The 21,209-nt window shown below is 67.7% G+C and overlaps 2 protein-coding genes across 3 annotated transcripts; both read right to left on the reverse strand.

The window, feature by feature from the left end:
• Nucleotides 1–31: 31 nt before the first annotated feature.
• On the reverse strand, nt 32–4,972 carry USF1 (upstream transcription factor 1). 2 transcript variants are annotated; one of them, XM_056137842.1, is made up of 11 exons: nt 4,840–4,972; nt 2,873–2,965; nt 2,700–2,749; nt 2,480–2,595; nt 2,237–2,338; nt 1,935–2,130; nt 1,700–1,784; nt 1,528–1,586; nt 1,335–1,429; nt 574–702; nt 32–466 (listed from the first exon to the last, which is right to left on the reverse strand). In XM_056137842.1, exons 2-11 carry the CDS (start codon nt 2,878–2,880, stop codon nt 377–379), a joined length of 930 nt encoding a protein of 309 aa, XP_055993817.1. In that variant the 5' UTR covers nt 2,881–2,965; nt 4,840–4,972; the 3' UTR covers nt 32–376. The 2 variants fall into 2 exon arrangements, with proteins under 2 accessions (XP_055993817.1, XP_055993818.1); XM_056137843.1 differs by lacking the exons at nt 2,873–2,965; nt 4,840–4,972 and having other exon boundaries at nt 2,511–2,595; nt 2,700–2,750.
• Nucleotides 4,973–7,621: 2,649 nt separating this feature from the next.
• On the reverse strand, nt 7,622–20,597 carry ARHGAP30 (Rho GTPase activating protein 30). The gene is made up of 13 exons (XM_056137822.1): nt 20,501–20,597; nt 18,920–19,022; nt 17,410–17,554; nt 16,631–16,713; nt 16,437–16,544; nt 14,911–15,038; nt 14,586–14,757; nt 13,494–13,597; nt 13,341–13,421; nt 12,505–12,819; nt 11,007–11,282; nt 9,849–10,060; nt 7,622–9,765 (listed from the first exon to the last, which is right to left on the reverse strand). The coding sequence occupies exons 1-13, from the start codon at nt 20,595–20,597 to the stop codon at nt 7,771–7,773; spliced, it is 3,819 nt and encodes a 1,272-aa protein (XP_055993797.1). The 3' UTR covers nt 7,622–7,770.
• Nucleotides 20,598–21,209: the final 612 nt, after the last annotated feature.

The raw sequence follows: 21,209 nt of genomic DNA on the forward strand, positions 1-21,209 counted from the left end.
GACCCACAAAAAGGAGACCGGGAGACCACGGTGGCTCTGAACATTTTATCTTAGAAAAAAGAAAGACAGAAAGGAAGGAGGAGAAGCGGCCACCAGGGGCCCCGGCGGGCCCGTCCTCCCGGGCTCCCTGCTTGCTTGCCGGCCCCTCCTGGGCATCGCCCCGCGCCTCGTGGCCAGTCCTGGGATCCCCGGGGCCCCCTGGGCTCCGGGACAGAAGAGGCCGGGAGGCGCCGTCCAGGGCGGCCGGGCCTGGCCGGTGGGCGCCTCCCGTGGCACCGTAGACGGGGCGGGCCGGGCCGCTCCGAGGTGGGGCCGCAGCTGTCCCCGCGCCCTGGGCTCCGCGGCCCCCCTGCAGTTCTCGGGAAGGCCCCGGCCTTCAGTTGCTGTCGTTCTTGATAACCACCTCGACCCCGTGGTGCCGCAGCTGCGCGCGGAGCAGCAGGTTCTTGTTCTTCAGATCCTCCACCTGGGGCGAGGAGGGGCCGGTGAGGGCGCGGCCCCCACCCCACCCTGCGCGCGTGCACGACGCCCCTCTGCCCCCGGCCGGCCCGGAGAGCGGCCAGCCGCGCGCACCTGCTGGCGCAGCACGTCGTTGTCCAGCTGCAGCTGGTCCAGGCCCTGCAGCTCCTCGGAGAGCCGGTGGTTGCTCTGCCGCAGCTCCTGGATATAGTCGCAGGCCTTGGACAGGATGCCCCCTTTGCTCTGCAAGGTCGCGGGTGTCAGCTGGCACTCTCCGGGGAGGCGCACGGGAGAGGGGGGCGACAGGCGCCCTGAGACCCCCGGGATCCCAGGGACTGGGGCGGGTGATCACTCGTTCCTGGTGTCTCCGGACACGCCCCCGGCCTCTGGACACGCCCCAGGTCACTGAACGCGCCCCCAATCCCTGGACACGCCCCCGGTGTCTCTGGACACGTCCCTGGTCTCTGAACATGCCCCCAGCGTCTCAGGACACGCCCCCAGTGTCTCTGGACATGTCCCTGGTCACTGAACACGCCCCCGATCCCTGGACACGCCCCCGGTGTCTCTGGACACGTCCCTGGTCACTGAACACGCCCCCGATCCCTGGACACGCCCCCGGTGTCTCTGGACACGCCCCCGGTGTCTCTGGACACACTCCAGATGTCTCTGGACATGTCCCTGGTCTCTGAACACGCCCCCGATCCCTGGACACGCCCCCAGCGTCTCTGGACACGCCCCCGGTGTCTCTGGACACACTCCAGATGTCTCTGGACATGTCCCTGGTCTCAGAACACGCCCCCCGCATCCCCGGCCCCGCCCCCTTCCCTCTGGACACGCCCACCCCGCCCTCCCCCTCTGGCCCCTCTGGACCGGACCTGGCCGGACTTGGTGCTCTCCATGGAGCAGTCCGGGATGATCTTGGACAGCTGCACTATCCAGTTGTTGATCTTGTCGCGGCGGCGGCGCTCCACTGGGGGACAGACGAGGAGGGGTCCGGGGATTCAGAGGGGGGCCCGCCCCAGGCGCGCCCCCTCCCCGCCCTCCCTGCCCACTGCCCCCTGCCCCCACCTTCGTTGTGCTGCGCCCGGCGCTTCTCGTCCCGCGTGGTCCGCGGCGCCTCCGACTTCCTGGCACCGGCCCCGGGAGGGGAGGGGGGACAGGGGGCAGTGGTGAGAGGCGCTGTGGGCAGTGGCCGGGCCGGCCAGCCGGCTCCCACCCGCTCCCCGCATTGGCTACTCACGGGGAGTAGGGGTGGGTTCGGGGGGCGATGGAGCGCTGGCCGCCCTGCAGCACCTCCTGCGGCGACATCATCACGAAAAACTGGCCTGGGGGAGTGGGGGTCGGGGCCTGGGTGGTCAGGGCTGGGGCTGGCCCCGGTCCAGCCGCCCCGCCCCCCCAGGGTGGACGGGAAGGAGGAGGACGAGGAGGCCCGGGCGGGCTCGGTGCCGCGCGCGCGGCGGGACCCGGGTTCTCACCGGTGCCGGGAGGGGTGGCCTGCCCCAGGAGGGCCTCGGAGCCCTGGGTGGTGACCACCGCCGCCGCGCTCCCCGACGTCGTGCCCCCCGCCCCATCGCCCACGGCGCCGCTGGGAAAGTAAGTGTAGTGCGTCTCGGCCGCGGTCCCCTCCGTGTCCACTGCGTCATCGCTGGTGAACGCCCCCTGGATCACGGCCTGCGGGGGGCCCCGAGAGAAGCCCCCGTGAGGGGCAGCGGGGGAGGGGGGAGCCCTGGGGGCCGCGCCCCCTCCTCCTCCCCCTCCTCCTCGCGGGGTGCCGCACCTGGGTCATGGACTGGGCAGCAGGGTAGCCGCTGATGGCACCAGTGCCCTCCGTCTGGCCGTCCAGCTGCCCCTCCGACACCTGAATCACCCGGTACATCACCTGGGGGGGCGGAGGGACACGGAGGGAGTGCAAAGAGGAGAGAGCTTGAGTCCCTCCCGGCCCCTCCCCAAACAGGGGCCCCCCAGAAGCAGGCCAGCATCCCCCCACCAGGGCTCCCCCGCAGGGCCGGCCCCCCCTTACCTGGCCCCCATTCTCAGTGCGGAAGACGTACTTGACGTTGGGGTCAGGGAAGGTAGCGGCGGACTGGATGCTGGCGATGGCCACGCTGGTGGGGTCCTCCCCTGTCGCCACCGCGCCTGCGCGGCCAGAGACAGGGAAGCGTGGGCTGGCCGTGCAGCCGGGGGGTGGGGGTACTGGACTCCGCGACCTTGCGCGTGCGCGCGCGCGTGTCCATACCCACCTTCCTGGATTTGCACTGTCCCCTCCTCTGCCTCTGCCGTCTTCTGCTGCCTGTGCGGGGCGGATGGGACCAGAGTCAGGGCCGGGAGGGCCCCGCCGGCTCCCCCAAATAGTGTGCGCCCAGGGTGGGGTCAAAGAGCACCCCAGCACTGCCCAAACCTCCAGCTCGCTCACCCCTTCATCGCTCTGCCAGGGGGTGCATCCGCGGAGCAGGTCCTTCTCTGAGAATCTCTGCACCCGCTGCCCCGCGGGCCTGAGTGCCACGTCCTGGTGGAAATTGCGGGGTGGACATCGGGTGAGTGTGGGGGCACCCAGTGGTGCCCCCCTCCCCGCCGCCCGCTCCTCGCCAGGCCTGAGAAAGGACGCAGCGTGCAGGGGGGGAGGCAGGCAGGAGCCCCGGAGGGTCCCCGCTTTGCTGGAAGCTGTTCAGAGCTGCCTGACATCGGGGGGAGGCTGCAACTTGCTCCAGCGACTCAGGAAGAGGCTGTGCACCCCGATATCTGCCGCAGGGTCTGGAAGGGGAACCCTAACATCAAAAACCACGCTGCCCTCCTCCGGGGAACCACCGGGGTGACCCTCTTTGGGGGAGGAGGCGTCTAGACTTATGCCCCCTTCCACCTCTCCCTAGTTTATTCTCCAAGCCTCCTCCAAGGACGACAGCTAGAAAAATGTTTCCTCGATAACGCCCCATCAGTTGCGTCCGGATGAGGAGGAGGAGGAGATGGAAGAGGAGGAGGAGGAGGAGATGGAAGAGGAGGAGGAGGAGGAGGAGATGGAAGAGGAGGAGGAGGAGGTCTGGAAGGCGCAGTCCCCACACCCAGGAATCGCCCCAGTGGCTGGGGCAGGAAGGGCAGAAAAGAATCTGGCCGCTTGTCCAGAAAGCGGAAGATGTAGCCAAAAGAGAGGCCGGCCTGGGAACGCTCCGGTCCAAGGAGGCCGCGGCCCCCGGGCCCCGCGCCCCCCGAGGAAGTGGACCTGCGCGGGGGAGGAGCGGGCCCCTACGGGGAAGAGGACGGCGCGGGGGACCCCTCGGCCCCCCAGCCATCCTGGACCCCGCGCGCGCGCGCCGCGACCGCGAGGGGGGTGCAAGACGCCAGGACCCGGCGCGCAGCTGTCAGCGCCGTGTCACCCGCCGAGGCCGCGACGGATCCGGGCCCGGGGCCTCCGGAAGCGTTTCCTGCCGGCCCGGCCGGGCACGGGGCGACGTGCCCGCGACCCCCGCCCCCGACACCGGCGGGGAACCGTGTCCCCGGGAACGCGGGGGTCGCGCCGCAGCCGCGGGGCGGGGGCGCAGGGTGTCCCGCCGGCCCAGTGCGCAGGATCGCGGGGGGCGGGGGGCGCACGGGCCCAGTTCCCAGGACAGGGGCGCGCGGAGGTTACCCCCAGCTCCGAGGGCCGCGGGGGTCGCGGGAAGCGCGCGCCCCACCCGCAGGAGACACACACAGGGTCGGGATCACGGGGGTCCCCTCAAGATCTCAGGATTGCGGGGGTCTGTTGGCGCGCGGGCCCGGCTCTCAGGAGGGCGGGGTGCAGAGGTATCCCCCAGCTCCGAGGATCTCGGGGTTCAGGGAGGCGCACGGTCCAGTTTTCAGGACAGGAGTCAGGGGGCGCACGGGCCCAATTCCAGGACAGGGGTTCAGGGAGGCGCACGGTCCAGTTCTCAGGATCGGGGGTCAGGGGGCGCACGGGCCCGGCTCTCAGGATCTCGTGGGTCGGGGGGCGCACGTGCCCGGCTCTCAGGATCTCGTGGGTCAGGGGGGCGCACGGCCCGGCTCTCAGGACAGGGGGGCCAGGGGCGCACGGCCCAGCTTTCGGGATAGGGGGTCTGGGGACGCACGGGCCCAGTTCTCAGGATCTCGAGGGTCGGGGGGCGCACGGGCCCGACTCTTCGGATCTCGAGGGTCGGGGGCGCAGGGGCCCGGCTCTCGGGATCGCCGGGGGCTCGGGCCCAGCGCGCAGGAGCGGGGGCCGCGGGGCCGGCCGGGGGGCGCGCAGGAGGCTGTGGACGCCCGGCCCACAAAGGGGCCCGGGATAAAGAGGCCGGCGCGGGCCGCTCCCTGCAAACAAAGGCTCCCGGGGGTCCCCGCGCCCGCCGGCCCCGCCCGCCCGCGCCCCCGCGCGCCCCCGCCCCGCGCACTCACCCGCCCGCGCCCGCCGCCGCCGCCGCCGCGCTCCCCCGACGCTGTCCTGGCTCCCGGGACCCCGGCGCTCCATGGGCCGCCGCTCATGCGCACTGCGCGCCCGCCGCCAGGCCGGAGCCGGGCGGAAGTGCCCGGGGCCCCGCCCCCTCCGGCGTCGCCGCACCCGCTTCCGCCCGCACCCCGTTGAGGCGGCCGCGGGGGTGGGCGTGCCGGGGACGGGCGTCGCCGCGCTCCGCGGGGCCCGGGGGCGGGTGGCGTGAGCGGGGCCAGGCTCACTCCGCCGTCCCGGCCGCCGGCGGGGTCCCGGGGGTCCCGGGGGGACGGTGGGGGCGGCCGGCTCCCCGCTCCGGGAGAGGCGGGCGCCGTGGCGGGCGCCATGTTAACTAAGGGCAGCCCTTGGCGGCTTATGGCGGGCGCCATCTTGACTAAGGGCGGACGCCCCGGGCGCGTCTCCCCGCGGCCGGAGCCGCGTGTTCGAGCCCCCGCGGAGGCCTCGCAGCGCCCACGCTGCCCCGGTGCCCTCCCTCGGGTGCCCTCCCGGAGGTGGAGCCGCGTTTGCAGAAGTGGGAGGGGTGCGGTGTGCAGAGAGACCCTGGTGGGCTGGGTGGACAGTGTCCCAGACTAGCCTGATGTCCAGCTGAGGCGGGGGGGGGTCTGCACGGAGTGGACAGTGCAGCCAGCCTCGCGGTGCCCGCCTGCTCTGCAGCGACTGGGCGCCCGGCGACCTCCCACACCCTCTCCCCCGGTTGCTGGAGGTCCGCGGGCCCCGCCTCTTTGCAGGAAAAAAAAAAAGGAGAAACGGACCTTGGGCTCTGGCCTTGGTGGCGGAAAAGGATTTCATAAGGCAGCGGTGCAGAGGGGTTTCGTGCAGGGAGAAGGAGTCGCAGCAGCTTCTCGTCGAGGTCCAAGAAAGTGCTGGAAGCTGCTGGGCTGGAAGTTTTTTTTGCAAACGCTGCAGCTCTAAGAAAGCGCTTTTGAGATTTTTTTTTTTTTTTTGCTTTTTGGGTCACACCTGGGGATGCACAAGGGTTCCTCCTGGCTCATGCACTCAGGAATGACTCCTGGGGGTGCTTGGGGGACCCTATGGGATGCTGGGACTCGAACCCAGGTTGGCTATGTGCAAGGCAAACGCCCTACCCATTGCGCGATCACTCCAGCCCCGAGATTTTTTTTTTTTTTTTTTTTTTGGTTTTTGGGTCACACCTGGGGATGCACAAGGGTTCCTCCTGGCTCATGCACTCAGGAATGACTCCTGGAGGTGCTTGGGGGACCCTATGGGATGCTGGGACTCGAACCCGGGTCGGCTGTGTGCAAGGCAAACGCCCTACCCATTGTGCTATCACTCCAGTCCCGAGATTTTTTTTTTTTTTTTTAATTTCCTTGCCCGCCCTTCCCAGCTGAGCCTGGGCTGGAACCTGGGACCCCTCCCTCAAAGCTGGTGCCAGAGTCGCCCTGACTCTTGCCCTGAGTTGGCTGGTTGTCTGCTCTTTTCTTCGTAGCAGACACAGCTTTGCTTTGCCTTGTCCTGGGGACCACACCTAAGAGTGCTGGGGGGCCACCCGGCCTTTCACTTCTGTTTTTTGGGGGATTGTTTTTGGTTGGTCCGGGGTCACTCCAGGCTCAGGCTCCAGAGGGCGCTGAGGGTTTGCTACAGGCTCCAAACCACACTCAGCAGTTCAAGCATCTTGTTTATTTGTTGGGTTTGCGGACACACCTGGCAATGCTCCGGGCTCACTCCCGGTGGTGCTCAGGGGACAAAAACGGGGTGCCGGGGCGGGGGGGGGGGCTGAACCCTGCAAAGCAAACTCCCTACCCCACCCCGTGCTACTGCTGCCGCCCAAACTGAGGTCAGGCTAACAGCATGTCCCCGAACCCTAGCTGGTTCTCCGGCCTCGCTCTGCAGGGTGCTGGGTGCTTCTGAATTTTTCACAGCTGTTCCGGGCCCGGCCCCAGCCCCGGCCCCGGCCCCCCCCCTCCAGATCTGCGGTGAATGTTATGCAAATGCGGGTTTCCCTTCCCCATTTCCTGCCCACTCAGAACCAGTTTCAGCTTCTGGCCCCAAGTCTCCGTGGCGCGATCACCCACACAGCACAGCGGCTCCCCTTTCCCCGAGATTCACCTTAAGATGATGGGACTGGGAGTCAGGCCATTTGCTTTGCACGCGCCCAAGCCAGATCCGACCCCCTGCGTCGAGGGCACCGAGCCAGGAGTGAGACCCCAGCACAGGCAGATGCACCCCCAAGAGCAAAGAAAGACTTGGAATAATGGGGCTGGAGCAATAGCACGTCGGGTAGCGCCTTGCACGCGGCCGACCCGAGTTCGATCCCCAGCATCCCACAGGGTCCCCTGAGCACCGCCAGGGGCGATTCCTGAGTGCAGAGCCAGGAGGAACCCCTGAGCATCGCCGGGTGGGACCCCAAAATAACGAATAAATAAATAATGATGAAGCGGGGGTCCAGGCAATAGCACAGCGGGGAGGGCGTTGGCCTGGCACGCAGCCGACCCGGGTTCGATCCCCAGCATCCCATAGGGTCCCCTGAGCACCGCCAGGAGTGATTCCTGGGTGCAGAGCCAGGAATAACCCCTGTGCATTGCCGGGTGTGACCCAAAGACTTGGAATAAACACAGCAACACTCCAGGAGGCTTCCATGTAAAATCATCCACTGTTTATTTCGGGGGCCCCACCCCCCTCTCCCGCAGCCTGTTAGGGGGTCCAGCCCCTGACCATGGGACACCATGAGCCCCATTCCTGGGGGGCCTCCCTCCCTCCCACAGACACTCATAGGTCTCCAGGGAGGGGCTTGCGGGGAGGGCTCCGAGGGGTGGCAGGGACGGGGCTGGACTTCCCCTTCCCGGGCACCCTGTAAAACCCCCAACTTCTGCAGCTCCCGGCCACACCTCCCGGTCACCTCCGTCCCCTCCCGGTGCCTGTCACAGTCCCGCCCCGCCCCCTGCCTGCGCCTGGGTCTCGAAGGCGTAGGACCTGCGTTGAGGCAGCAGGTCGGGGTCGGGGCTGGGGGGCTGGGGGTCTCCAGGGGGCAGACTCAGCCGGCTGCGGGGTCCTGCCCCGTCCTCAGGGAGCACCAGGACGCTCTGGGGCCGGGGACAGTGCCCAGGGGTCTGGCCGCAGGGGCCGGCCCTGGCCGGGAGGCTGCAATCAGAGCGGGCACGCGTCTCTGTCCTCTGGCGGTCTCGGGCCAGGGCCACGGCCGCGTCGAAGGAGAGGCTGGCCCCGTTGCGCCAGCACGCCCGGGGGCCCTGCGGACCCCACGCCTTCTCCCCGTCCAGCCGGCCGGGCCTGGGGCAGGGGCTGGCGGGCGCCACGTGGATCTTGCCGCTCAAAGCCCCGGGCACCTTGGCAAACTGGGGCTTGGGGGGCACCACGGGCACCGAGCGGGCGTGCTGGACCTGCAGGAGGCTGGAAGCCAGGCGCATGCCCACGCCCGCGCCCAGGGACAGGCGGCAGCCCTCGGCCTCGGGGCCCGGCTGCGGACAGCTGGTGGGCTCCTCCTCGTTGGCACCGTCTGCCAGCAGGGGGTCCTGTTCTGGAAGGTTCCCTGGGGCGCCCACATCTCCCTGCGCCTCCCCGTCCCCTCTCCCACGCTCCTCCCTGAGCCCCGGGCCTGATTCTGTTTCTGCATCTCCACCCTTGTCCTCTCCGTCCTCCCTGTCCCCAGCACCCTCCCGGCGGTCACTGCGTCCACCGTTCCTCTGCTCTTCTCTTCCTTCTCCGTCCCCAGGGTCCAGCTGTGCTCTGGACTCCTCGTCTCTGCCCCCTGCAGCCCCCGGAGCCTGCACCAGCCCCCCAGGCTCTGAGTGCTCCCCGCTCCCCCCTGGGTGCTCCCTGATCGCCTCTGGGTGCTCCCCGATCTCCGGATGCTCCCTGCTCTCCCCTAAGTGCTCCCGGATCTCTGGGTGCTCCCCTCTCTCCCCTGGGTGCTCCCCACTCTCCTTTTGGTGCTCACTGCTCTTCTTCAGGTGCTCCCCACTTTTTCCGGGGTGCTCCCCGCTCTCCCCTGGGTGCTCCCCACTCTCCTCTTGGTTCTTCCCGCACTCCTTCGGGTGCTCCCCACTCTCCTTCGGGTGCTCCCCGCTCTCCTTCGGGTGCTCCCCGCTCTCCCCTGGGTGCTCCTCACTCTCCCCTAGGTGCTCCCCACTCTCCTTCGGGTGCTCCCCACTCTCCTTTGGGTGCTCCCCACTCTCCTTCGGGTGCTCCCCGCTCTCCCCTGGGTGCTCCCCGCTCTCCTTCGGGTGCTCCCCGCTCTCTCCTGGATGCTCCCCACTCTCCTTCGGGTGCTCCCCGCTCTCCCCTGGGTGCTCCCCGCTCTCCTTCCGGTGCTCCCCGCTCTCCTTTCGGTGCTCCCCGCTCTCCCCTGGGTGCTCCCTGCTCTCCTTTGGGTGCTCCCCGCTCTCCCCTGGGTGCTCCCCGCTCTCCTTCAGGTGCTCCCCGCTCTCCTTTCGGTGCTCCCCGTTCTCCTTCGAGTGCTCCCCGCTCTCCTTCAGGTGCTCCCCACTCTCCTTCGGGTGCTCCCCGCTCTCCTTCAGGTGCTCCCCGCTCTCCCCTGGGTGCTCCCCGCCTGCCCCCGGCCCCTCAGGCTGCTGCCGGTCCCCCAGCTCCTCCTGAGCACCCTGACGGGGCTCTGCCGGGGGCCCCTCCGTCCTCCCCGCCACCCCCACCTCCGCGTCCCCCTGGCCCGGGTCCCCCCTGTCCTCGGCGCCCCCTCCCTCAGGGCCCGGCCATCCGTGGGGGGCTCCGGGCTGCAGCAGGGGGCTGAGGTCGTCGTAGGCGCTCAGGTAAATGTCCTCCCCGCTCTCCTGCTCCTCCTCCTCCTCCCCGGCCAGGGGGCAGCAGCTGGGGGCCAGGACGAAGGGGGCCTCGTCCAGGAAGAGGTCGTCCAGGGGCGGCTCCACGGAGAACTCCTCCACCTGCGGGCGGGCGGGCGGGCGGGCTCTCAGGACGGGCCCTCGGCCTCCCCCCGCCCCGCCCCTGCAGCCCGGCCCCTCCTGACCTGCGGCCCGGCCACCAGCAGCTCCTCCAGGTAGCCCAGCCCGGGGTCGTCGGGGGAGAAGGCGGCTCCGGGCCCCGCCGCGTCCAGCTCCCCGTCCTCCGCCCCCAGCTCCGAGCTGCTCGAGTCCTCCAGGAAGGAGAAGGTGTCCTGCAGCGCCCGGGACACAGAGTCCTCCAGGGACGGGGCGGCGGGCCGGGCCTCCCCGGGTTCATCTGTGGGAGAGGGAACGTGGCAGGTGGCCTGGCTGCAGGGACCGAGCGGTCAGACGCGGTGTCCTTCCTCCCCCGGGTCCCGCCCCCCAGTGCCCCCAAGTGCCCAGGAACTGGGCAGGGTCCCCCGGGGGGAGCTCGGCCGCGCTGGGGACTCGGGGGCTCAGCGTGATCCCGGGTGGCTTGTCGGCCAGCACTGGAACCCAAGTCCACAGAAGTCTAGCAAGCAGATGCCCCCGCCCCCTGCCACCTCCTCCGGCCTCTGGGGGCCACGTCAGGGCAAAGACCGGCCAGCGCACGTGGGCAGCTGCGGCTTGACCCTCTGAGGATCCTGTACGTGAACTATGGCGGTCAGATGCGGAAGTGGCCAGGCAGAACACAGGGGGCACGTGCTGACGTGCCCACGGCCCATGTGGATTCTATGTCCAGTACCGCCGGGAGTCAGCCCTGAGCACAGAGCCAGAAGTGAGCCCTGAGCACTAAGCCAGGAGTCTGTCCCGGGCACAGAGCTCGAAGCGAGCCATGAACACAAAGCCAGGAGTCAGCCCTGAGCACAGAGCCGGGAGTCAGCCCTGAGCACAGAGCTGGGAGTGAGCCCTGAGCACAGAGCCGGGAGTGAGCCCTGAGCACAGAGCCGGGAGTGAGCCCTGAGCACAGAGCCGGGAGTCAGCCCTGAGCACAGAGCCGGGGAGTGAGCCCTGAGCACAGAGCCAGGAGTGAGACTAAGCACAGAGATAGGAGTGAGCCCCGAGCACTAAGCCAGGAGTCTGTCCCGGGCACAGAGCTCGAAGCGAGCCATGAACACAGAGCCAGGAGTCAGCCCTGAGCACAGAGCCGGGAGTCAGCCCTGAGCACAGAGCCGGGAGTGACCCTGACCCAGGGTGAGCCCTAAAATCTTCCCCAAGAAGTGGGTGCAGAAAGCTCCCTGAGCACTGTGCGGGGAGCTCACCTGGGGGCCCGGCGGCAGGGCTGGGCCGGGTCTGCAGGGCCGGGCACTCGAGGCCCCGGGTGAGGCGGGCCAGGGAGACGTTGGAGATGATGTTGGGAGAGGCGCTGAGGATGGACATGATGTGAGGAGGGACGTTGACTTTGTACGGGTCCGAGATGTGGACGCCCGTGGGACGCTCTGCCCGGCAGACCCCCGTGCGCGGTGCCGCCGCCGCCTCCGGCCCGCCCTCGGCCGTCTCCGGGGACTCGCTCTCCGTGCTCTGGCCCTCGGGGTCTGCTGAGGAGAGACGGGGTTGGGGGTCTGCAAAGCGCCGGGACCTCAGAAGATTCTGGAAGGTGCTTGAGCTGGGGGCGCTGCCCAGCCTGCGAACCGTCCACGGCTCTGGGCCAGGGTCAGCCACCTGGCCCGCAGGTGACCTCTCAGGCGACTTCCCCACTGAAGGTGCATCCCGGAGGGCAGAGGAGGCAGGAGCGATAGCACAGCGGGGAGGGCGTTTGCCTGGCACAGAGTCGACCTGGGTTCAATCCCCGGCATCCCATAGGGTCCCCCGAGCACCGCCAGGAGTGAGCCCCAACAACAGAGCCAGGAGTGACCCTGAGCACAGAGCCAGGAGCCAGTCTTGAACACAAAGCCAGGAATCAGCCCTGAGCACAAAGCGGGGAGTCAGCCCCGAGCACAGAAGTGGGAGTAACCCTGAGCACAGAGCTGGGAGTGAGCCTGGGCACAGAGCCAGGAGTCAGTGTTGAACACAAAGCCAGAAATCAGCCCCGAGCACAAAGCTGGGAGTCAGCCCCGAGCACAGAAGTGGGAGTCAGCCCCGAGCACAGAAGTGGGAGTCAGCCCCGAGCACAGAGCCAGGAGTGACCCTGACCCAGGGTGAGCGCTGAGCACAGCCGGGTGTGCCCTAAAATCCTCCCCAAGAAGTGGGTGCAGTGAGGCTGGAGCGATAGCACAGCGGGGAGGGCGTTTGCCTGGCACGCAGCTGACCCGGGTTCGAGTCCCAGCATCCCATAGGGTCCCCCGAGCACTGCCAGGAGTGAGCCCCAAGAACAGAGCCAGGAGTGACCCTGAGCACAGAGCCAGGAGTCAGTGTTGAACACAAAGCCAGAAATCAGCCCTGAGCACAAAGCTGGGAGTCAGCCCCGAGCACAGAAGTGGGAGTCAGCCCCGAGCACAGAGCCAGGAGTGACCCTGACCCAGGGTGAGCGCTGAGCACAGCCGGGTGTGCCCTAAAATCCTCCCCAAGAAGTGGGTGCAGTGAGGCTGGAGCGATAGCACAGCGGGGAGGGCGTTTGCCTTGCACGCAGCTGACCCGGGTTCGAGTCCCAGAATCCCATAGGGTTCCCCGAGCACCGCTAGGAGTGATCCCTGAGTGCAGAGCCGGGAGTCAGCCCTGAGCACCACCAGGAGTGACCCAAAGGGCAAAAAAAAAAAAGAAAAGAAAAAGTAGGTGCAGGAAGCGCCCAAGGTCTCCCCGAGCACTGTGCTGGGAGCTCACCTGGGGGCCCGGCGGTAGGGCTGGGCCGGGTCTGCAGGGCCGGGCACTCGAGGCCCCGGGTGAGGCGGGCCAGGGAGTCCTTGGAGATGATGTTGGGGGTGGCGCTGAGGATGGACGTGATGTGGGGAGGGACGTTGACTTTGTACGGGTCCGAGATGTGGACGCCCGTGGGACGCTCTGCCCGGCAGACCCCTGTGCGCGGTGCCGACTCTGAGCTGCCGCCCGCGGGTCCCTCGGCGGCCGCCTCCTGCCCGCCCTCGGCCGTCTCCGGGGACTCGCTCTCCGTGCTCTGGGAAGACCCCTGGCCCTCAGGGTCTGCAGAGGAGAGACGGGGGTGGTGGTCTGCAAAGCGCTGGCACCTTGGAAGGTTCTGGAACCCTGGAGCTGGGGGCACTGCCCAGTCTGCGAACCATCCACGGCTCCGGGCCAGGGTCAGCCACCTTCCCCGCAGGTGACCGCCAGTGACTCCCCCATGAAGGTGCACCCCGGAGGGCCGAGGGGGTCAGAGCACAGCGGGGAGGGCGTTTGCCTTGCACGTGGCTGACCTGGGTTCGATCCCCGGCATCCCATGGGATCCCCAAGCACCGCCAAGCCCTTCCTCCTGGGAGGATGGCGGGTCAGGGGTGTCCAGGACAGGGTGGGAGGGGGTCTGGGGGTGTCCAGTGATTCCTGAGTGCAGAGCTGGGAGAGAGCCCTGAGCAAAGAGTCCACTCTGAGCACTGAGTCAGGAGTCCACTCTGAGCACAGAGCCCGGAGTCAGCCCTGAGCGTCGCCGGGTCTGACCCAAAAAGCCAAAACAAACAACCCAAAGACCCAGGAGGGCAGAGTCCACTCACCCTCTCCGACCCCGGCGACGGCCGCCACTGCGCTCAACGAGTCCATGCTCTTGGCGGGCCTCAGTGTCCCCTGCTTGTCCTCTGCAGGAAGAGGCGTGGGTAGGGCCAGGCGGCCCCGGGGGCAGCAGAGCCCCCGCAGCCCCCCGCACTCACCCCTGTCCTCCGTGCCCTGCGGGAGTTTCCGCTTGGTCTCGTGGCCGGAGCGGCCCAGGTTGAAGATGGACCTCCACTTCCTGACCTTCAGGGAGCCCTTCCTCCTGGGGGGACGGGGGGTCAGGGGTGTCCAGGACAGGGTGGGAGGGGGCAGGGGGTGTCCAGGACAGGGTGGGAGGGGGCGGGGGGTGTCCAGGACAGGGTGGGAGGGGGCGGGGGGTGTCCAGGACAGGGTGGGAGGGGGCAGGGGTGTCCAGGACAGGGTGGGAGGGGGCGGGGGGTGTCCAGGACAGGGTGGGAGGGGGCGGGGGGGGGTGTCCAGGACAGGGTGGGAGGGGGCGGGGGGGGGTGTCCAGGACAGGGTGGGAGGGGGCGGGGGGGGTGTCCAGGACAGGGTGGGAGGGGGCGGGGGGGGGGTGTCCAGGACAGGGTGGGAGGGGGCGGGGGGGTGTCCAGGACAGGGTGGGAGGGGGCGGGGGGGGTGTCCAGGACAGGGTGGGAGGGGGCGGGGGGGTGTCCAGGACAGGGTGGGAGGGGGCGGGGGGTGTCCAGGACAGGGTGGGAGGGGGCAGGGGTGTCCAGGACAGGGTGGGAGGGGGCGGGGGGGTGTCCAGGACAGGGTGGGAGGGGGCGGGGGGGTGTCCAGGACAGGGTGGGAGGGGGCGGGGGGGGGTGTCCAGGACAGGGTGGGAGGGGGCGGGGGGGGGTGTCCAGGACAGGGTGGGAGGGGGCGGGGGGGTGTCCAGGACAGGGTGGGAGGGGGCGGGGGGGGTGTCCAGGACAGGGTGGGAGGGGGCGGGGGGGTGTCCAGGACAGGGTGGGAGGGGGCGGGGGGTGTCCAGGACAGGGTGGGAGGGGGCAGGGGTGTCCAGGACAGGGTGAGAGGGGGCAGGGGTGTCCAGGACAGGGTGGGAGGGGGCGGGGGGTGTCCAGGACAGGGTGAGAGGGGGCAGGGGTGTCCAGGACAGGGTGGGAGGGGGCAGGGGGTGTCCAGGGTGGGCTAGAGGCAGGGAATGGTAAGTCGGGGGTCTCCGGGGCAGGAGGGGCGGGGCCGGGACCGGGGTCAGGGTCAGGGGCCGCCCAGCGTCTCACTTGTTCTCCGCGATCTCGATGATGGTGTGGTAGGGCCGGATCTGGGGGGGCCCGTCCCCCGCCTGCAGGCTGCTGGGCAGGTGGTAGGACAGTGACCGGGGCCCGTGGTCCTCCGGGGCGCCAAACGCCAAGGGCCCGGGAAGCGCCCGCCGCCCGCTTTCGGCGTCCGCACCTACAGCACAGAGGGGCCGGGCAGCGGGGACAGTGGCCACAAGGGGGCCCTGGAGAAGGCAAGTGGGGGAACCCGCCGCACCCCTGCCCAGCTCCGCCCACTGCACCCGACTGTCCACAGCATCTCCACGGGGAGGGCGGGCAGGGCACTGACCAGGCAGGGCGGCTCCCCCGAAGAGCTGGTCCACGTGCGTGAGGATGAACTCCACCACGATGGACTGGACCCTCACCTCCATGAAGGCCGCCGTCCCGTTGAACCCCGAGGCCTCGATGTCCTTGGACCTGCGGGGGTGGGGAGGGGAAGCCCCGTCACTCACCCACCCAACACGCCTCGTTGCAAAGGGACCCTCCTCCAGGCAGCCCTCTCGGATGTCCAGCCCACTCAATGCCACCCTGACCCCCGTCTTGGGTTTGCGTTTGTTTTCTGGCTTCGATATGCCAAACACGGTAACAAGGGTCACAGTGGAGACGTTACTGGGTCCTCTCGAGCAAATCGATGAACAACAGGAGGTCAGTGACAGTGACAGTTCTGGTTTTTGGGGCCACACCCAGCGATGCTCAGGGCTGACTCCTGGCTCTGCACTCAGGAATCACTCCTGGCGGTGCTCGGGGGACCCTAGGGGATGCCGTGGATCGAACCCTGACCATACCTTTTTCTTTTCTTTTTTTTCCTTTGTGGATTTTTTTTTTTCACATCCCAGAGAATCTCAGAGGTTCCTCCTGGCTCTGCACTCAGGAATCACTCCTGGCAGTGCTTGGTGGGGGGGAACCCTCTGGGATGCTGGGGCTTGAACCCTGACCCTTCTCGCCCCGACCTTTTTCTTGGTGGGTTTTGTTTGTTTTTTTGCCTTTTTGGGTCCCACCTGGCGATGCTCAGGGCTGACTCCTGGCTCCGCACTCAGGAATCAGTCCAGGCAGTGCTCAGAGGACACTATGGGATGCCAGGAATTGAACCCTGACCATACTTTTTTTCTTTTTGTTTTTCTTTATGGATTTTTTTTTTTGGCTTTTTGGGTCACACCCGGCGATGCTCAAGGGTTCCTACTGGCTCTGCACCCAGGGATCCCTTCTGGTGGTGCTTGGGGGACACTATGGGATGCCGGGGATCGAACCCTGACCCCTCTTCTCTTTTTTTTTCTTTTTCTTTGTGGTTTCTTTTTTCACACCGCGGAGAATCTCAGGGGTTTCTCCTGGCTCTGCACTCAGGAATGCTTGAGGGGTGCAGTGCTTGAGGGGTGGGGGGACCCTCTGGGATGCTGGGGGTCGAACCCTGACCCTCCTCCCCCACACCCTTTTTCTTGGTGGTTTTTTTTTTTTTTTTTGGCTTTTTGGGTCTCACCCCCGCGATGCTCAGGGCTGACTCCTGGCTCCGCACTCAGGAATCACTCCTGGCGGTGCTCGGGGGACCCTATGGGATGCCGGGGATCGAACCCTGGTCCTCTTCGCTGTCGTCCTTCTCCAGCCCCACCCTGATCCTTCGACCCTTCTTGACTCTCCTGTGCTCTGCGTCACCCTCAGCCCCATCCCAAAGCACCTGGCCGGAACGCACGGGACTGTGCGCATTGGATGGGGCGCGCGGGGCGGGACTGGGGGCGCGCGGGACGGGGCGCGCGGCGGGCGGGGCGCGCGCGGGGGCTGTGCTGCTCGCCCCCCACCCACCCCCCGTGCCAGCAGACCCACCTCAGCAGGTTCGGGGCCCACACGATGGCCAGGTTGCGGGCGTGCATGTTGGTCTGCGCGCTGTGCGAGGCCATGCGTACCAGATGGCGCATAAGGTATTCCAGTGTCCTGCGGGGAGGTGGCGTCAGCCCCGGCCCCCCGCCCGCCCGCCCTGGGGTCCCGGGGAAGGGGGAGGGGACCCGCAGCCCCTGCACCTGTGATTGGGCCCCGGGAGCTCGCGCAGCACCTCCGCGATCTTCACCAGCCGCTCGTTCTCCAGCTGCACGGCCACGGCCTCCTGGGGGGCAGCCAGGATTCAGGGACTGAATCCCACGGGCCAGCCCAAGAGCAGGGGGCTGGGCCAGGGGCGTCCAGGTGGGCCAGCACCACCCCCCAGGCCGTGCTTTGGGGACTGGACCGGGCTCTCTCAGCCCTTAGTGCATCCAGAGCCCAGAGAGAGGAAAGTTCTCTTCTGGAAAGGTCTTTCTCCTCCGTGCAGGATGCAGTGCTCCAGGTGACACGGCTGAGGGCCAGGGACCCTCAGGATCAACCCGCTCAGCTTCACCCCAGCACTGTTGGGGGAGGGGGACCCTAAAAATGGCCTTTATTTCTTTATTTGCTTTTGGGTCCCACCCGGCGATGCTCAGGGCTGACTCCCGGCTCTGCACTCAGGGATCACTCCTGGCAGTGCTCGGGGGACCCTATGGGATGCTGGGGATCGAACCCAGGTCGGGCAAGGGGTGTGTGTGTGTGTGTGTGTGTGTGTGTGTCTTTTTTTGGCCACACCCGGCGATGCTCAATGGTGACTCCCGGCTCTGCACTCAGGGATCACTCCTGGCGGTGCTCGGGGGACCCTAGGGGATGCTGGGGATCGAACCCGGGTCGGCCGCGTGCCAGGCAAATGCCCTCCCCACAGGTTTTTCTTCTTTAGTGAGCTGGATCGCTGGGACTCCCACCCAGAGGAGCTCCGGACCTCCCCCACCCCCCAACTCACGGCAAACTTGTCATAGAGGCGGTAGGTTAGCAGGGGGTCGGGCAGCTCCCGGAAGTAAGCCTTGCACAGGGACGACACGCAGTGAATGTCCTGCAGGTAAAGCTCCCGACACAGCTCCGGGCGCCGCTCGGCCTCGAACTCCTGCCTGGGGGGCGTGGGGGGCACAGACTCAGGAGGGGGCACAGTGCAGTGATGGCGGGGGCGGGGTAGTGTGATCACCAAGAGAGCCACATCATTTGGGAGCAATTTTTTGCTTTTGGGGTCACCCCCGGTGATGCTCGGGGCTTCCTCCTGGCTCTGCACTCAGGAATCACTCCTGGCGGGGCTTGGGGGACCCTATGGGATGCTGGGAATCGAACCCGGGTCGGCTGCATACAAGGCAAACACCCTACCCACTGTGCTATCACTCCAGCCCTCTTCCTTCCTTCCTTCCTTCCTTCCTTCCTTCCTTCCTTCTCTTCCTTTTTTCCTTCCTTTTTTCCTTCCTTCCTTCCTTCCTTCTCTTCCTTCTTTCCTTCCTTCCTTCCTTTCTCTCTGTTTCATTCTTTTTCTTTCTTTTGGGTCCCACTTGGTGACGCTTAGGGCTGACTCCTGGCTCTGCTACTCAGGAATCACTCCTGGTGGTGCTCGGGGGACCCTATGGGCTGTGGGTTCGAACCTGGGTTGGCGGCGTGCCAGGTGAACCCCCTCCCCACTGTACTCGGCTCCAGCCCCAAGGCAGGGGGCTCTGGACCCCTCACAGAGGGGGAGGGCTCTGGAGCACTCAGGCAGGGCTGGGGGCTCACGGACCCTCAGACAAGGCAGGGGCTGGGGGTTGTTTGTGTTTTGTTGGTTTGGTTTTATTGGCACTTTGGGTCACCCCGGGCGATGCTCAGGGCTGACTCCTGGCTCTGCACTCAGGAATCATTCCTGGCGGTGCTCGGGGGACCCTAGGGGATGCCGGGGATGGAACTTGGGTTCCTCTCCTGCTGTGCTGTCACTCCAGCCCGAGCTGGGGACTCTTGCAAGCCCCGTAAGTCCTCAGAACCAGGGGACCACTAGGGGGCAATGCCCCACGGGAGCCAAAATGTGAGCTTTGATTTGCAGACCACCCTGTCCCAGCCCCAACTCAGGTTCCTCCAGCTTCGGGGGAGCAGCGCGAGGTGAAGGTTCTGGAATGTGGGCTGGCGGCTGCAAGCTGAACCCCGGCCATGTCTGTCTGTCGGTGGCGACCGTCACGGTCCGTGGATTCTGCACTTTTTTTTCCTTTTAGGGTCACACCCGATGATGCTCAGGGCTGACTCCTGGCTCTGCAGTCAGGAACCACTCCTGGCGGGGCTCGGGGGACCCTAGGGGATGCCGGGGATCGAACCCGGGTCGGCCGCGTGCCAGGCCAACACCCTCCCTGCTGTGCTATCGCTCCAGCCCTTGCACTTTTTTTTTTTTAAGCGTGGGCCATGCTTCCCTTGCCTCCCCTCCCGGAGATGGGGGAGGGGGGCCACCCGTGTCCCCTCCCCACGGCCCAACTCACCGGAGCTTCTGGATGTTGGAAGAGACCCCGGAGAGACGGTAGATGCCGTCCACCACCCCATGCTCCTCCACGAACTCGGCACAGCTCCGTAGCACCTGGGGCACTGGGGGTAACCGAGAGGGGCTGAGCTGATGGGAGCCGGGGGGGGGAGGGACTTGGCAGGGACCCCGCTGGCTGTCCCCAGAACCTCAGCCCACTCTCTCCGCCACCGTTGGGGTCTGCAGGCGCGTGGTAAGCCCCCCGCCCTGTTCCTGGATTAGATGCAAATGCATCTGCTGCTTTTTCTTTTTGGGTCACACCCGGCGATGCACAGGGGCTACTCCTGGCTCTGCGCTCAGGAATTACCCCTGGCGGTGCTCAGGGGACCCTATGGGATGCTGGGAATCGAACCCGGGTCCACTGAGTGCAAGGCAAACGCCCTCCCCGCTGTGCTATTGCTCCAGCCCCTAGAAAATGCGTTTCTAGCCAGGAGGTAGTGTCCCCCCCCCCCCCCGATATGGGACCTGCCGATGGCTGGAAGATGCCCAGCAGAACCCTCCCCTGGGGGTCCTGCCCCCCCCCCCCCCGCACATCCTCCACCCCAGGTTGACATGCGAGAAAGGAAAGATCCAGGGGGCCTGGGGAGGAGAAAAGGGGAAGGAGGTTCTGGGGACACCCAGGCCGGCCCAGAGCAGGAAGTGAGCAGCAGAGCAAAAGGGCCTCACAGCAGCTCGAAGAGGAAATGACAGGTTGGGGGGGTCCTGGGAGGGGGGCCCAGCCCCGCACGGCGTCAGCCCCGGGTTCCATCCAGAGCCGCTTCCCGGCGGGAGGGGCTCCCCCAAGGCCGGTCTGCAGATACCCCCTCCCCACTGCACCCCATCTCAGGGCCAGCCCGGTAGCCGCCACTCCCGCACCTTGGGGGGCCCCCTGCTGCCCCCCTCGACCTCCACCTCGAGCCTCTCTTCCCTTGGCAAAGAACCAGGACACCCAAGGTGGGGGTCCCCCGACTCTGCCCTCCCTGGGGCGCCCTCGGAATCTGGGCACTCCGGCTGCCCCACCCATGCCCCCCCCCCTCGCTCGCCCAGGGGGACCCGCCTGGCGTCTTCCCAGCCCTCCGCTCCCAAGGGCCGGGGTGGGCCCCAGCGCATCGGGCAGCGTGTGCCCTGGGCCCCCACCAAGGCCACACCCAGGACCCCTTCACGGTCCTGGCCCAGGGCCCCCACCCGGGGCCCCTCGCTGTTCCGGCACCAGCCTGGGGGCGCCTCACTGTCCAGGACCCCGCTGGGCCCCTTCTCACCATACAGGACTCCCACCCGGCCCCTCACGTCCAGGGCCCCGCCGGGCTCCTCCATCCGGGACCCCCACCTGGACTCTCCGTTCAAACCCCCCGCCGGGCCCCTCCGTCCAGGCCCTCCGCCCGGCCCCTCCGTCAAACCCCCCGACTGGCCCCTCCGTCCAAATCCCTCACCCGGCCTCTCTGGCTGAGCCCCCGCCTGGCCTCTCCGTCCAAGTCTCCCACCCGGTTCCTCCGTCCGGGCCCCCCGCCCGGCCCCTTCGTCCAAACCCCCCGCCCGGCCCCTCCATCCAGCCCCGCAGCCTCACCGTCCAGACCCCAGAACTGTAAGTGCTCCTGGAGGTCCCGTCCGAACACCCTCTCCTTGGAGTTCTCTTTCTTCTTCCCTTTCTGCCGCGACTTCATGGCCAGCGCTGGGGCCCTGGGCGTCCGCCGCTGCCCCCTCCCCCCGAGAGCTTTGCCCCCGCGGCCCCCTGGGAGCCCAGGCCGGCCCCCCGGGGCAGGGCTGTGACCTGGGGCTGGAGGTGGATGGTCCCGGCCCCCCGGAAGTCCCCCGACGCTGTCTCGTGGCCTGTGCCGGCTCGGCCCAGGAGGGCAGGAAGCTGCTCTGTGCCTCCCGCTTCCTGCCCGAGCATCTCGGCAACCACAGCCCGGGCCGGGCCTGCGTCAGAGTCAGGGCCTGAGCGCCCGTGTGCTTGCAGGTGCCCAGGGCCTGGCCATCAGAGTCCCCCGGCAACTCAGGGCCTGGCCATCAGAGTCCCCCGGCAACTCAGGACCCGGCCGCCCGAGGAAGACCCTTCACGGGGGCAGGTGTGTGGGGGCGGGGGGAGGGCTGCCGTTTCCCGCCACCGGACGGACCCCCAGGTCCTCCCCGACTTGGGCCCGGCATGGGGGCTGTTGAGGGACCCCCCCAGTTCAGACAGGAGGAGACAGACACAGTTTTTCTGTTTATTGAAAAACAGAAGAATATTTATATACAGATATATTACATATATACACAAATGTACACAACCCACA

The sequence above is a fragment of the Sorex fumeus genome, unplaced genomic scaffold (assembly GCF_029834395.1).
Source record: "Sorex fumeus unplaced genomic scaffold, SorFum_2.1 ptg000127l, whole genome shotgun sequence".
NCBI classification, from domain to species: Eukaryota; Metazoa; Chordata; class Mammalia; order Eulipotyphla; family Soricidae; genus Sorex; species Sorex fumeus.